A 17,056-nucleotide genomic window follows, 5' to 3' on the forward strand; every position below is an offset into this window, starting at 1 on the left:
TGCAGAAGGAGGCTAGTAAGGGACAGAGGATCTGCACCGGTGTGTGTGGGGTTTCTGCCCTACTGCAGGGGTTGTACCTCTGCGCTCCACCACTTGTAGGCTCTGCCTGGTGTTTGAGAAGGAGTCCCCGTAGGAACAAATTCCATGCTGATGCCACCACCCTCTCTGCTTGGGGGCGGGGGGGGAGGGGTTGATGGGGAGGCTGAGGGTTGCATGGACGGGGGCCAGTGGAGTTGCCAGGACCCAAAGCGATGTAGCCCTGGTCAGGTCTGCAACCATGGCCTCCTCTCCCCCAACCCTGCACTTGTTGGCAGGGGGAAGCCCAGGGGCCACAGAATGGCCCTGCTGGAGCTGGGTTTGTTGCCATGCCCCCCTCCACTCTCCCTGCTCAAAGGGGAGGGGGTGGAGGTCAGGTGGTGCTGCTATGGCTGCCGGGGAGGGTCCTGGCTCTGTTTTCCTGGGCTGCCCTGCCCTGCCCTGCCCGAAACAGCTCTAGGAAAACTGCTCTTCCCCATCCTTTGCCCCACAAACTCTTGAACTGGTTGGCAGCCTTTTGCATTTATGCAAGTATATTTTGTATGAGAAGCCCTGAGAGGTGTATTTCTTTCCTCAAGTATGAGGATTTCATAGTGAGGTCTTATGCTACATATGGTGGGGTAGAATGGTTAAGGTATAACAGAGGATTTAAATAGAGGGTGGCAGAGGCAACTGGAATAAAATAGACCAGGAACTTTGGCTGGACGTATGACTCCTTATCATGCTGCCCAGCTGGCATTCACAGACAGTGGGTTGCCAGTGACAAAACCTCATTTTCAAAATATGCATACGAAAGTCAATGTGTACTTTGAATTGATGATAGGAAATGGGTTTTTTTTGTACCAAAGGCAGGTATAAGTACTGCTGTAGGATGTGGGGGGGGGGGGGGGGGGGGGGGGGGGGGGAGTTTGGGCCCCCCCCTTTTTGGGGGGGTGAAGGGCAGTTCTAACAGGGCTGTGGGAAAGGGAATCTGCAAGGTCCCAGTTCTTCAAGAGATGCTACACAGGGAGGCAGTAACCACAGAAAAGGCTCTTTCACCAATTAAGATACAGGGTTATGGAATTTGTTACTGGACTACTCCATGGGGAAAAAAGCCATACTTTATTTATTAAATGGATTTTTGGACTCTTTTCAAATCCCATATGAGGGTGTGAGGTTCAGCTCTTGGGTTGAGAACCTGAAGTCCTCTAAAGGCTTCAAGCATAGAAAAAGGGCAAAGGTTACCTGGGAGATGGCAGCAGGGAGAGTGGCAAATCCCTTCCCATACATTCCAGTGCCAGAACCGCATGTGTCCCCTGGGTGTGGTACCAAAGAAGGTGAAGGGGAATATGAGCTTATCCATCACCAGTCCGACCCCCAGGCTCATCAGTAAAATGATTATATTGACCCCAGCTGTGTTCAGTGAGATACTCATCACTTGATGCTGCAGTAGCAATGGTTAGGGAGTGTAGCCCAGGAGCGATGTTGGCAAAATTTGACATCAATTGCATTCCACTTGCTTCCAGTGAATCCCAGGGACATTAACTTGCTTGGATTTCAGTTTAAAGGCCACTACTGTTTTGATAAAGCCATGCTCAGTGTCATGTACCACTTTGGAAAGATGCAGCTCCATGTTGGACTAGGTGGTAGAGAACTGTGTGATATAGGTCAGTCTCATGACAATCTTGATGTCTTCTTATGTGCAGGAAGATTAGGAACAAGCAACTGGGAGTACATACTTCAGGAATTTCAGAACCTAGCCAAGTGCCCTGGGCTTCCCTTCACCACAGAAAAAACAGACAGCCCTGCCCAAAGTTTAACATACCTAGACATTGAACTGGACATAGTTCAGGGTTTCTAGGTTGCCTACAGAGAAGTTGGAATTGGCCAGGCCACTGATAGGAGATCTTAAAATGGCAAAGAAAATTACTTTAAAGGAACTACAGGTGGTCATGGGGAACCTAAACTTGGCATGCCAGGTGGTGGCTCCTGGCAGGCATTTTGTGCTCATCTGGCATCTGCCTCCTCTAGAACGAAACCCCCACTATTTTATCAGATTAACCAGGGAAATGAAGGAAGACTTAGAAGTGTTGGAAAGATTCCTGGAAGGGTTAAATGGAGTTTCAATATGTGTTCAGACTAGTTTCTCAAGATTGAGTTGCAGGAACAATCCAATGCCTCAGGAGGTATAGGTTTTGGCATCTACTTTCAAGGTGAGTGGTGTGCACAGAGGTAGCCAGAAGCTGGGTGGCTCAGGGTATTACAGGGGACATCACCTTCCTCTAGGTTTCCCCTCACCTATACTGGTGGCAGTCACTAGTTGGGGAGAAAATATTCAGAACAAAAAAGGCTGTTTCTGGTGTGACAACCCAATCTGTTCTCCATATTGTAAACAGACAGTTGGCTAAGACTGCTCAAGTAAGGGCCAGTGAGAGCCTTCCTTGTACACTGCCTGTAGTTTAACATCCTTGTTCAAGAAGTGCATGTCCCGGAAGTGGATAATGATGTTGCCGATGCTCTCTCAATTTCAGGATGGCAGATTCTGAGAACTCGTCCCGTTGGCAAGCAGAGATCCATGGCCAATGTCCCAAAAACTCTTGGACCTTGGTTCATGACAGCTGTGGGACTAGTCAAGTACTCGGTTCCCCTGCAGACTTTAAATTCCTACAAGGCCATCCAGTCACAGTTTGTAGAATTTAGGGCACAGGCAGGACTTCATTGTGGGTGACCTATACATACAAACCAGGTGGCGCAATATGTGGTGCCACTGACTCTCTGTGGGTGGGACCCTCCACTATCTCTGGCCAACTAGTGGGCCAGTCCTCCTGGAGTAGGTTGGACGTATCCCAGACCTGTGCAGGCATTTCATAGTACATAAACTCTTAGAAGGGTGGTCCAGGAGGAGTGGGTGCCAGAGGGATGTCAGGTTACCCATAACACTGGAAGCCCTGATAGAGCTGTCAAACGCTCTGCTGAGGCTGTAGCTATGGGAGGGAAGCCATGTTATTTAAGGCGCCATTTGTTGTTGCCTTCCTTAGGGCTTTGAGAGTGAGTGAATTGGTGCCTATGGCAGCTGTGGGCAGTTCCCAACATGCATTAAACATAAGAGATGTGCAATTATCTACAGGAGTAGTGTCTCTGCACTTAAGGTACTCAAAGAAACCAGAAGGGAAGAGGGGCTTATGAGGTAGTGAAGGAATGTGAAGAGAAGCGCTTGTGCCCTTTAAAGGCAATAAGAGCCCCACTAAAAATCTAGAGCCTGAAGCCAGGCCTGCTGCTCACACACGGTGATGGTAGCTTCCTGGCAAGGTACCAATTCAGCATGGTACCAAGAAAAACCTTGACCCATATAAATTCAGTACTCATTCCTTCAGTATCAGCACAGCGATGTCAGCGGCTGCACAGGGTTTTTTGCCTGCAGCAGGTGCACGCTACAGGGCCCTGAAAATCAAGGTGTTATAGGATTTGCATCTGTACCAATGAAAAGATAGCAGGGAATGGCAAAATGTAACTAACCCGGTGAGCTTGTTTGTTTCAGAAGCTATCCAGAGCATACACAATGTTTGGATTTGTGCCCACAAGAGAACAGCCAGGATGGCAGACAGATCTCAGCTTAGCTTTGAGCTGAAGCTGTTTGCATCCAAAGGTAACAGTCCTGAGATTTTGGTGTTGGGCCTTGGGGTCATGTGATAGGGTCAGACCTTGTGGCCCTTGCGGGCTGAGTTCCTTTTGGCCTATGCGGGCCAACGTCCCCACCCTACTGCACTCTCTGTGCCCCTCGTGGGGGTGGGAGAGAGAGTGCTACGACTCAGAGCTGAAGCCTGGGGAGAGCTTACTTTGTGTTATAGGTTATATGGTAAGGAATCCTGTAACCCTGATGAAAGTTTGAGTTATATAGTAAGGAGCCCTGTAACTTCTGCACTGGAACCAAGTAAGTGCCTAGTATAGGAATGTATGAGAGATGGGCACGTCGCCCCCCCCCCCCGTGTTAAAGTGTAATAAAATTTGCAGACTGCCGCTTAATTCCATGCATATCTGTGCTGATTTTGCTGCTGGGTCCAAGTCAATGCCTGATTTGTGAATCCCGTTGGGGCTCAGCTGAGTTAGGTGCCGAGCTGCTCAACACTGTCAGGACTTAGGTAGCTTTGTGCATGCAAAAATTTAGGTGCCTAGAGATTTTGCCAGTGGAAACTTATGTGCCTAGAGACTTTAGTCACCTACAGGAGTAGGTGGCCGCAGAGGGGAGGTTTTGTGAATGCCAGTGGTGCCTAAATGTTGCACTCTAGATGCTTGATGTAGCAGTTAGATGCCTAAGTTCTCCTTGTATCTCTACATCATGAATTAAAGAGCCAAGCTCTGTAGCTGGTGGCTGTAACAGACTCACATTTAGAGCTGGTCAAGAAATATTTTTGTTTGTTTACAGAAAATGTCAACGTGTGGTTGGAAAAAAATAACACTGAATTTTTTTTATTTTTTTCCAACAAAAAGTTAAATGTTTTGATGAAAATCTTCATTCTGGCAAAAACCCAATCTTCTGTTGTAAAACAGCTTTGATGGAAACTTTTTTAACAATCTTTTTCACATCTTCTGTAGGTGAGGCACAAAGGGGGACACAAGACCTGCTGACCAGTGACTTGCACAACAAAGTAGACAAGCTTACACAAGCTCCCAGAACACATCAGCCAGAAGAACTCACCGAGTGCTATGGGGGAAGAAAGCTGTACCTTTTTTTCAGAACTACAGTAAATTATTTCATCCCAGAGTGAAAGACCTGTAACTCTCTGGATCACAATCCCTTCCCTGTGCATCCCCTTTTGCATAGTACACCTATGTGGCAGTGCACATTCAGGGCTGAGGACAAATGCTCACTATAGCCCTTAGGAAGCTCTTCAGTAATAAAACACCAAATTTACCTTATTTAATAAAAAAGTCAAAATAAGCCTATCCCAGTCCTTCTAGCGGTATTACATAAATGATTGCTGAACTAATTATGTTAGGGGAATTTTGCCAGGACAGCTGTGGAGGTGATCAAGCAACAATTAACCTCACACTTATATGCCAATACCCTGGGGAAATCTGTGTATAATTCTGGATAGTTTGATTGCTAAGGGTTGGAAGCTTGCACTTTTACTAAAGTTAAAATGCAGCATAAACAGCCAGCGTCGGGGGTGTGGTGGGGGGAATTTACAAAGTCCTTAGGTAAATACAATTTGTTTAAGTAAACATTTAGTTAACTAATTTTTTTGTTTGTTCCAGTGAACATGTTCACATTATGCTTGGGGCCAACAGAACTATAAAGAAGTGACAGATTTACTGTTATATAGCAACCTTCTTGCTTAGTTGCTAATTAAGTTTTTGATCTAGCCAAAATTTGCTTCCATGAGCTTCAAAAGCTTCCTAAGATCTGCATCCTTAGGGGGTAATCATATTTTCTGAAGGAGAATCCCTTCACTTAAACTTTATACCTCATTACTTACCCTTTGTAGGCCACTTTCCTAAGCTGATTCTTCAAATGACCTTGTGACATTTCACCATGCATGTTCAGGCAATATGGAGTGGGTTCCTACCATGCTATTGTCAACACCGAAAAAATATCCTCTGCTCTGGCTTGACTGGCCTGCTCTTGAGGTCTACGATGGACATATTATGCTATCATCTATCCGTTATATCCCAGTAAGGAGTTTAAATAGAGAGAAGAATAATCCAACACTGAAATGTGAACTTTGTAAAGTGAAGGGTGAGCTTTCCACCACCAAAATCAGTATCCACAACTTTTCTTGTTTGACCCAGAACACATTTATAAACAAATGTCCTTCTGGGCCAATCATATATACACGTTTAATCTCTTATTTTGTTTTTTTGCTGAATAAAGTTTTCACTGAGCAAAATGTAGCAAACAATGTTGTCATATGCTCTACAACTTGCACGATTTGCTGAAAAATGCAGCAACTAAACCTGCCTCTTATTTTCTACACAAGCTAAAACATATAACTTGTTAGTAGGAGGTTTCCATAGGCACTTCCAAAACAAAAGACAGGAAGTGGTTTGAGGTAACTTGGGAGGAGTATGGACATAACTAAAATGCTACTGTATTTATTCTAGATTTTAATTAAGGGTTCAATTTAATTTGTACTAAAGTCAATGGAAAGACTTCCACTGATTACATTGTGAGTTGGTCGCGACCCTAAGCTACTAAGGAAAACTTATAGTAAATTAATGCTGCAGTGAGCAATAATTAGTTACACCCATACACCAAGAAAACAAATGACCTATGAACAAATTAAGCTGTTTCACCTACAGTCTGGGGAGGAAATAAATAGATTATTACTCTTACTCCTATTTTTAATTACCGGAAAGCTCTCATATAATACGGTGATGGAGGTCATATTAGTACCTAATTAGATAAGACAGACAGAAGTAAACTCATTAGCAGAAAAAAAGCTGCACCATACTGTGCCAAAATATTACTGTTTCAGTGAATATTTATGCAGCCAGTGCCATCCACAAAAGTGGAGAGTGCTACACTTCATTTTATACTGCCAAGGGATTGGAAAGTCTTGTTGCACATTTTTATAGGTCTTGGCTCTCTACTAAGATTCTGCCACATGTGTACCAATGCAGTGTTTTCCTTCTTCCTCCATGAGTGCCCAAGTTTTTGATATCTGTGCAGTGATTATTTCTATCCATGCTCCTTATAAGTTATATATTTTTCATGATTAGATGACATGATACATATTAACTTATACAGCTCTGTTTTGTAAAAGTTTTTCAAAGATTCTTCATCTCTTCACTATAAAGGAGGTATATTGTTTTTTATAACACAAGAATTGGAGAGCATAAGGCATGATGCTTATGTTTATATTCTAATGTTCCTAAATAAATTGGGAAGTTCCCATGCTAAAATGATGAACTACAGTCAAAAAGACATTTTATGTTTTGAAGAACATAGGGCCCTATCTTTTTCCTATGTCAATGACAAAGGTCCCAACTGCAGCAGGATACAAACCCTAAACACTGTAATGTAATTAAATGTCCGTATGTGTCTAACAAAGATAGAATAGTTTCTTGATGAGCAAGAGCATTTTGTAAATTCTGTACTAAGTTCAAAATTACATAGTTTTGAGAACTGTGCCTAAATAATGTTTAGTCTTTAATTTTCAATTATTTTATTACTGCATTGCAGTTTTACTCTTAGTGATACATTAAAGATTTGACTCCTTATGTTTAGATCCTAAACCTTATGCTGCCTTCCTCTTTCTACTTTATCAGCCAAAACAGTGTGTCATTTAAATGCCTAAGGACATCAACAATCAAAGGGTTAACACTATCTTGAATTTTTACTACATTTTAGTGCATATTACCATGCATGCATTTTCATAACACATATGGAGCCTATAAACTGAAAAATAAATCAACAAAAATAGGAACACCAGATGGTATTATCTTGAGTCAATGTATTACCATAGTAAGAATTCAACTTTGTCACACTTGTGCAAATCAGCATTTTCTCATTACAAAAAAAAAAAAGTTTCTTGTAAATTTTAACTTCAAACTAAGGATTAGCTCTAAAACACACAGAGAATACCTATTGCTATATTTAGTATTTTTAGTACAATATGGTATAGTGTTGTATAGCTTTTAGTATAGTATTAGTATGGTATGGTTACATACATTCAAAGTAATTTATTTTCATGTTTGGAAGCTGAGAATAATAAAGGCATTTTAAAAAATTCTATTCTCTCTCTCTCTCTCCCTTGCATATGGCTCTTCCTGATGCCTGCAATGCATGATTCCATTTTTTAAAAAAAATTTGAAATCCACTACTGTGTTCTGAACTCCAAGACCCAGGAGTCCTTCATATTCACATCTACAGAGAGGTACTAGGCTTATCTTCAAATGCCTAACTTTTAAAAATAAAACATTCTAGTCAACTCGCCAATGGGATCATTTTTCCATCCTCCTTTATACTAAGTTTTAGGGCTTGTTGCTTCTTCAAACCCCCTTTTGTAGCTGACTGACATGTATTCCTGTCATCAGCCAGGTAAAATTAAAATATTGGAAATATATTATAACTAGAGGCAGCCATCAGCCAAACATCTCATAGTCAAAGGAGAGCCCACATGAAATATCAAACAGGAGTCTCTGAACATGCTCTAAGAGTTCCCACAAAGTCATTCCAGGTTATTTCCATGTATGGAAATTGTGGTGTATTGAAAACTGTTTTAAAAGTGTAAGCTGTCACTTTAAATTTCAGGTTTTGTTTTTGTCCTGCTCCTGCTTGCAGCCTATGGGGAAGTATGTGTTCTGTGTTAAGAAGCAGACAGTCTGAAGACAGACAGCCTAGAGTAAAATGAGTTGATCTGTGCCTCTGTTTTAGGGAACAGCCTGGTTTTTTTCTCTCTTTTGGGGTTCCTCTCTGTTATTGTTCGGAATATAAAGTAGTGTTATGCTGCAATCTTCCAGCAAGAGAAATTTATGTTTTTATCTAATGTCTCTATATGTGTGTGCCATGAATGTAACAGTACTCAAGGAACCATAAGCCAGGAACTCTATATATATGGGCATGAGGAAAGCCTAATGCTAACAGGTGCTCACAATTGGTACTTATTTGGGGACCAGATCTGACTGGTGATTCTACGCAGACTCCGTAGTTCATAACATCAGATTCTTTTTCAAGGTATTATTTCTCCTTGGTATGGAGAAGCAGGGCAACCTCTCTGTACCACTTAAATCCTGCATATGAGCTATTCAGGATGATCATATGTGGAGCTGCCACCCAGGTGTGCCAGCACGGCATCCAAAACACAGAAAGTGTCTCCACATGAGCTCCATGTAGACTGGCTGAAAGGGCTGTGATGCAGCATGGGGTATATGTTTACTTATATCTAGTGGTCCCAACCCTCTTCACAATGGGTGTGGTCAAACTGTAGTTGTTATTCTAGATTATACTGATTGAAATAGCAGACAGGTAGCTAAAGGGAAAAGGAGGGAGCCTAAAAGCAGCCCCACTCCCTGGTTCTGATTTAGAAGTGGAATTGACTTCCTAACCATGCTACCCTTCACCTGGATAGAGTGTGACTTATTTGGGATTTAGCCAAGTGGAGTAGATTTCATCCTGTATGAAATAAAGATATGCATTTGGAGTGTTAATTGCACAGAACTGATTAATAATGAACACTGATTTTTTAAAAAAATAAAATAAAACTCTGGATAATTATATACACCATACCAGCTGCAATACTGGCTACAAAATTCTGCTTTATAAAGGTCCTCTTTTGTGTTTTTTTTTTAATCTATATCTTCACTTTTTAAAAATATGTCTAATTCTCCAACTAGTAATCCTACCAATAGCAATCCTACCATCCAGAATTCAACTATATGTTCCAATTAGTGGCTAAAATTATCCTTTCATCAGTTTGCCTTGTGCATGGTTGGACATTTTGAGGTGTTCTCAGATTAATTTAACTTCTCGATATGACAGTGAATATTCCACTTTTAATTTTCATTGGCAATTTCATCCAGCTCCATTAACTACAAAGTAGATCAGTGTGGCATTATTGTTTTGGGTGTGATTAACATAATCCAAGAACTACAAGACCACCTTATACAGACTATATGGTATTCTGCATTCAAGCATATTCTTCAGAAACAAAGGGTATGTCTACACTACCCGCTGGATCGGCAGGCAGCGATTGATCCAGCGGGGATCAATTTATCGTGTCTAGTCTAGACGTGATAAATCGACCCCCAAACGCTCTCCCATCGACTCCTGTACTCCAGCGCCGCAAGAGGCGCAGGCAGAGTCAACAGGGGAGCAGCAGCAGTCAACTCACCGTGGTGAAGACACCACGGTAAGTCGATCTAAGTACATCGACTTCAGCTACGTTATTCACGTAGCTGAAGTTGCATAACTTAGATCGATCCCCACCCCCCCCCCAGTGTAGACCAGGGCAAAGATATTGGTGTTTGGGTGCAAAGAGAGAGAAATGGAGAAGACAGAGAAGGGAAAGGGAGAAACAGAAGGAAGAGGCAAGGGGGAAAAGCAGGGAGGCAAGTGAATAAAAACCCAAGAAGACAAGGGGAAGGAGAGAAGAGAAAATATCTGTATGTTGAAAAGAAAGAGGATATAAAAGTAGAATAGAGCCTTAGGTTTGTTAATGTCTTCCATTTACCACTGCCTGCTCTATTGTTGTTTATACTGCTAAACTGACTGTTCAGTGCACCAGGAAGTGTTCTCAGGTCCTGATTCAGTAATCCATCCCTAGACAGCAAAGCACTAAACACGTGCTTAACTTTTACTAATACAACTAATCCATTTGTATACAGTTGATATTCCTGACTATTTTGTCATGGAAAGTGTAAACTAAATGCAGAATGATAGCAAAACAAATACATTTAAGGCACTGGAAGAACAGTACTCCCGCACACAATCAGAATGCTAGTCTTATTTAGACTGCACCTCTTAAAAGAATGAAGCTATAAGACAAGGGGAAATTGTTTGAAAGTGTATAGACAACACTTACAACACTTACATTGTAGGGTCTTGCATTAGTGTATGTAATCCCATTAAAATTTGTTAGAAGGCTTTCTATATAATGATTTTTTAAAAATAAGTGCCTAAAGATAAGATCGCAAGTCAAAGTTTAGACACCTAAATAAATGCCCTAATTTTCAAATTACTGAGAACCGAAGTCAGTGAAACATTTCCTGAATCTGGTATGTTTTTTTCAATAAGACCATAGTTCAACCTGTGAAAGGTAGCTAGGCCACTATGCTATTTCTGTGGCTACTGTTAGCAGAGGCAGACTGGTACAAGGAAATATGTATAGCATGGTATTGTAAAGATGACAAGACTTGGGTTCATCATCTCCATCAGAAGGGAATTCTGTTGCTGAGGCTAACATTCTGGAATAGAGATATTGCTGAGAGAAGCAGTTTATAACTGGCTTTACATATCAAAATCCCTATCTCAAGGCAGATCCCAGCTGTTTTCCATCTAGCCATTTATTTCTCCTAGACATTGGCTAACTTGGTAATGACACTGTTTGTGCTAGGTTTCAGAGATGCGGAACAGGAAATTGTCAGAGTATTGTTAGCATCAAAGCTCAGAACTTCTCACAGTTTCCCATACTGGACAAATATATTCTTTAAGTAAGAAAAGGGACAGGACAGAGCCCTGCCTAGAGAAAAGAACTTTGGGGAAACTGAGCAATACCCCTGAGATCTGTCTGAGAGAAATGAACAAAATACCCTGAAGGTCACTCCACCCAGCCCTGGCAAGGTTCATAGTTGAGTCAGTTGACAGTTGCGTCAATGACCATCAATAGATCCAACATTGTTTTCATGTCTTCTGTTTATGTCCATTTGCTCTGCTAATCAAAAGGGAAACTGTCTACCTACACATTCTCTGGACTGTATCTAGTCTGAAGACTGACTGTGAAGGCTCAAAGATGCGGGAGACTGTTGTTCTTGGAATTTCTTCATCAACTACTCCTCAGAGCATGTCCTGTGTGATAATTGGCAAGAAATTTTGTTCTGCCTTCTTCAGAACCTTGTCCTAGGGGCATAGGAAGAAGAGAAGCTCAGCAATGACTTGTTGAATTGTTACCTCTCTACCTTTCAACCACTGTCAGGACCTTTTGCCGCTGGAGCTTTCTATATTGATTTTTTCAGGTGGGAGTTGTTGTAGAATGAGTTTCAGGATAATCAGCTTCCATATTTCATTGCTTCTTTACTATACATATTTCAACATCAAATGAACAAGGTACCACATGTAATAATAGTTTGTATTTCTGTAGTGCTTTTTTTTATTTTGCTTTATGCACATTTTCTAATTAAGTGTCAATAATCCTGCGAGACAGGTAAGGGATTTAAGTCGTTTTACCCATATATGAAATGCAGATCTCTCTGAAGTGGAATCTAGCAGATATTTAATAGCTCGCAACAAGATCCTCCACAAGTTTAGGACAGAACGTGAAGAAGTACAGTATCCAACTGAAATTTTAAGGCAAATGGAAGTAGGCATAATGCAGTGATCTGACTAAAAATGTAGTGACCCATGCATGCTATTAAAACTTCGATCAATTCAAAATAATAAGAGTCCAAATTCTCCACTGGTGTAAAAGGGTGCAGCGCCATTGACCTCAGTGGAATTCGAACCATTTACACTAACAAAGAACTTACCAAAATCTGTAATGGTTTCAAGTAGTCAGAACCTTGGTTTGATGTCTTATCCCCAAAAAGAAACAATTATCACATTACAATCTTTTTCAGAACATCTTTTAAAGGGAAATTAAGGATCTACAAAACATTCTGTTTCAACAGACCTAACTCAAAGTCAAAATATCAAACAAATTAAATGTTACCAACAAATACCTATTATCACTATCAAAGACTGCTTTCAACAAGTTTTGTTTTTGTTTTTACCAATAATATTATGAATAACTAACTCATTCTTTAAAGAAAATTAAATAACTATTTCAAAAATAAGCAACTTGTCAGGTGGAAAAAAATTAAAGACAATTTGCATAAGCTACTATCATCCATAATTGCAATTTATTAGCATATTTGTTCTGCTTTTTTTTTTAAATAAGCAAATTTAAGTCATCCTCTCAGGAATTCTCAAATAAATTTTAGAGAAAATTGACTTAGAGAAACTAATTGTAATTATTTTTGCACTAATTAGAAAATATTCAGAATGAATGAAATTCACTCCTTTGCAGAGGTTCAGTGAGACTTAAGTGAGGCATAGACTTTGTGCTGGTCTTTGGAAGAAGTGTGAATTTCACCCTATGACAACTTTAAAGAAGTAATGATAAATTATCCTAAATAGAAAAGCAATAGCATAAATATTCACATACCTCCACACCTAGGGATAGGTCCACTCCACATTACTTTCCCATCCATTAGTATACAACTAATGGTTTCGGTTCCTTGTGTTTTAATAAATCCTTCTTCACAAATGACTGAGATTGAACTCCCTAATTGAAAGTTGTCACCAAAACGCCGTGCATTGATTGGTACTCCAGGATCAGGACACTCATTATGTCCAAAAGCTTTAAAACAGAAGCAAGAGGAAGGGGGGAAAAAAGAATGTGATAAAGCCTTACAAGTAAGTTGACATTTTTAGGGCTCTATAGAAAGGAAAAATTCTATTGTGCAGTTTCTAACTGAAATGACAGCTGCTTTTTTAAAACAATTGGGACAGTAGTTTCTATGCATCAAACTTAGGCTTGGTCTACACTAGGAAAGTTATACTAGTGTAACTCTGCTGGTTAGAGGTATGACTTTTTACAATAGCTACACCAGTAAAAGACCTAGAGTGGAAGTAGTAATGCTGTTATAAATGTGCCTTATTTTTGGCATAGCTTCTTTTGCTTCAGGAACTGAATAACTTATACTGGTAAAAGGACTTTTATACTGGTATAGCTGCAACCACACTGTGATGGAGTTTGCCATCTTAATTATATTCGTATAATTAAAGCAGCAAAACTTTCTAGCGTAGATAAGCCCTTAGAGTAAAAGGTTAAGCAGTACCTACAAGGCAAATGCAGAAAGGAGAGTTATGTTTCCGTACATGTCCATATGAGATAGTAAGGATGGCTCATTGTTTTTGTAACCGAATAAACTGTACATTGAGTGCACAAAACCAAACACTCATTCACACACACACACACACACACACACATCATAGGAGGGCATAACTATCCTTACACCCATACCCTTAGAAGGAAACATACAGAGTTGTTATTCATGGCTTACTTTGATCTTCTCTTTATATGGAAGTGTGTTACATACAACTTTTAGCATCAATTTCTTGTGGAAAATTTACAACACTGAACATGGTGTCTGTCAGTCTGAATAACATTAACTGTAAATTATTGTTTTGTGTATTTGTTGTACTTGAAGAAGGATGAGTTTTTGGGGAGGTGCAAGATAGGATAATTTGCTGAAGAGAAGGTACTTGTAGTGTTAAGCAGCCTGACGCTATAAGCACTTCTCATTTATACAGAAATAGGATGACCAGATAGCAACTGTGAAAAAACGGGACAGGGGTGGGGGGATAATAGGCGCCTATATAAGAAAAAGTCCCCAAAAATGGGACTGGCCCTATAAAAATGGGACATCTGGTCACCCTATACAGAAACGTAGTTAAATTGGCCTGAAAGAACAATTGGTGAGTGGGCACAAAACTAGGAAAATACATGGACATGACTACAGATTAGAGCTGAGAGAATAATATGCAACAAATAATTCATCCAATCAATTTCACCATATTTTTCCTGCTAAAAAAAATACCAGTAAGTAGATGTCAATTTCACTGAATTTATTTTGTACTGAAAAATAGATTTTTTTGGTGAATTTTTTACACTGCATGTATTTCTCATGGACAGTTCTCTGACAGTATTCACTATGGAAGCTGTGTTGTTTAACTGTGATTGGCCAAAATAAATCACTGTTTTGCTCTCTTCCATGATTACATAAATGTTCGAGCACTTCCTGCACAGATATCCACACAAGCAACTTTGAAATCTACTTTGGACAATCATTCTTGCGAAATGTTCTCCACAGAAAACAAACCCCAAAAGAAGCAAACTAAATTCATTCAAAAATTTCAGTGAATATTTATAAAAAAAGTTTTGAAATTAGTTAGTGCTCTCATACTATATCCATCATCTTATTTCCTGAGATCATTTGGGTATACAAATCTTCTATCTACATGAAGGTTTTGTATTTATGATTATAGCATAAACCATGGCATAAGTACCTTTCAACTGAAGATATTCTGAAAAATAGCAAACAGCCTTCTGGTTAAACCCCTTTAACCATCTTGTACGCAAGCGTAAACAATGTTTTATATTACCTGCTGAATTGAACTTTAGTAATGTTATATGTTCTAAGGAAAGCAAAAAAATGTGCAGATATTGTGGCAGAAGTTAATTAGACCTATCTATGTAATTTTCCCATTCATTAAAGATATATTGGTATAAAGTAGAATGTTTTGATGTAAATGATTTAGAATTTAGCAACAAGATTTCTTAGATGTTGTTTACAAAAATAGTGAGATCCATAATAATCAGGCAATACAAAATGCCATAAAAATGTTCAATTTTTGACTTGGGAAATATTGTAAATTCTGGGGATGAAAATATGGATATATTATATGGCTTCAGGTCATTCAAATAAGCAGGAATTGCTGGGAATTGCAAATAGATCTTTCCTCCCCACCCCCAACAAATTATGTATTGTCAGTACTTTTAGTGAAGAGATTGACTGCGACCTTTTTTCACTTACTATAACATTAATATGACCCCAGGCAAAGGACAATATGACAAAGGACAGACACAGATGTATATCCTTAAATCGGCATTTGACATTGAGAAATATATTCTCAAGAAGGCTCAGACATATCAATAGTATACATAGTAGATCTGGTTTTCATGACATTTATGCTCACTGGCATGCCAATATACTGCATAACACCAATTACATTTTGCTATTTCAGGGATTTATCCTTCTGTCCAGGACAGTACTCTGACATCTGAATATGGGGTATTATGCGAGAAAGTAAAAAAGGATTCCACAATTGTTAGTATTACAGATATGGATGCATTCTCCACTGTAGAGATGTTACACAATAGAAGTCAGTCATGCTTGAACCAGAAGCAAAGTGAACTTCGGGAGTTAGAGTAGCAAATGGCATTACTACTCACACAGGTGTGAGGTCTGCAGACCAGAACCCCATCCCCGTCTGGAGAGGCATACACTTTTAGGACAATTTTTTAAGTACTTATATTGCAGGTCCCTTTAACTCCCCCCAAATGTGGATAAGGAACAACCTTTCTTTCTTCAAGTAACACACAAATAAAATCCTCCCTTGAGTGTGTTATTTGTTTAGCCTACAGTCTCCTTACCAAAGAATGAACACTTTGTACTTTTTTTCTATGAAATAAAATATTATATTGAAAGGAAGAGGAGACAAACAATGGTTTTGAAAATGATTAGACTTATATAAAGCATAAGTGTTAATAGATAATGGAATACCACAAATGAAATAAGACACTCAAACTAACAGGAATTTTCTTCCTATGATTGGCCTTCAGAGCAATCTGTTATGCTCACACTTTGTGGAAAGGATGTCTCATTAAGTTATCAGACTGCAACATGAGCCATTACTGGAGAAAAAATAGACAAGGTATATGGGGCTGCTCTCACTTCTGTCTTTTGCAAGTATAATGCTAACTTAAGAGCCTCCCTTCTGCTCTCCCTCATGCCTCCCCCTCCCCCAAATTCTACTTTAAACATAACCATAAGGAAGAATTTTAAAATATAGACATTTAAAATCTATTGCAAAATATAGAAAAGCACTATTATTTTAAACAATATTATTTTAACATATATGCTAATATATGCATTTAGTAGAGGTTACTAAGGTAATGCTCTCATTGTTTTCATATAGAAAAGCAAATGTTCAGATATTATCAACACATGCTATAAATGATTTCTATGTGCTGAGGGACATCATAATCAAAGCACTCTATTTTCCCACCATTTTTTTTTCTTTTTTCTGGTCAGCAATTCCAATTCTGTTTTGTTTGGTTTTCTTTCTTTCTTCTTCTTTTTCAAACAGAGCCATCTAAGTTTTTGAGCTAGAGACTTATCTCAAGTGCATGAATTATCTACAGGCCTAAAAATAGGGTCCCTGATTCTGTACTCTCATCAGGCTCAATTCCATTTAAATCATTGAAGTAATTCCAGGGCACAGGAGGTGTAAAAGTAAGAGGAGAACCAGGCCCATAGTCTAGCGATTCAAAATAGTTTTATTCACTTGGAAAAACAAAAACAAATAATGGAAAAATCCTCTATAAATTAAAGGTTCCTATTCACATTGGATTTTTTCTAGCTCTTGGCAGAGAGCAAATCTTCTCTCCATTCCCCACCATTATACTTACAGTAAATTCAGGAGAGCCCATGTGAGTTCAAACATAATCTGCTTTACTTAAAAAAAAAAAAAAAAAAAAAAAAAAAAAAAAAAAAAAAA

At 39.4% G+C, this 17,056-nt stretch overlaps 1 protein-coding gene across 1 annotated transcript in view; it reads right to left on the minus strand.

Annotated features, from left to right (window-relative positions):
* Positions 1-17,056, minus strand: part of CSMD3 (CUB and Sushi multiple domains 3) — a 1,099,171-nt gene that overhangs the window by 412,788 nt on the left and 669,327 nt on the right. Inside the window, exon 16 of the mRNA XM_026659890.1 lies at positions 12,876-13,070. Within this exon, the coding sequence (XP_026515675.1) occupies positions 12,876-13,070 (195 nt within the window). The remainder of the gene's footprint in view (positions 1-12,875; positions 13,071-17,056) is intronic.

The sequence above is a fragment of the Terrapene carolina genome, unplaced genomic scaffold (genome assembly GCF_002925995.2).
Source record: "Terrapene carolina triunguis isolate 2854851 unplaced genomic scaffold, T_m_triunguis-2.0 Scaffold58, whole genome shotgun sequence".
NCBI lineage: Eukaryota > Metazoa > Chordata > Testudines > Emydidae > Terrapene > Terrapene triunguis.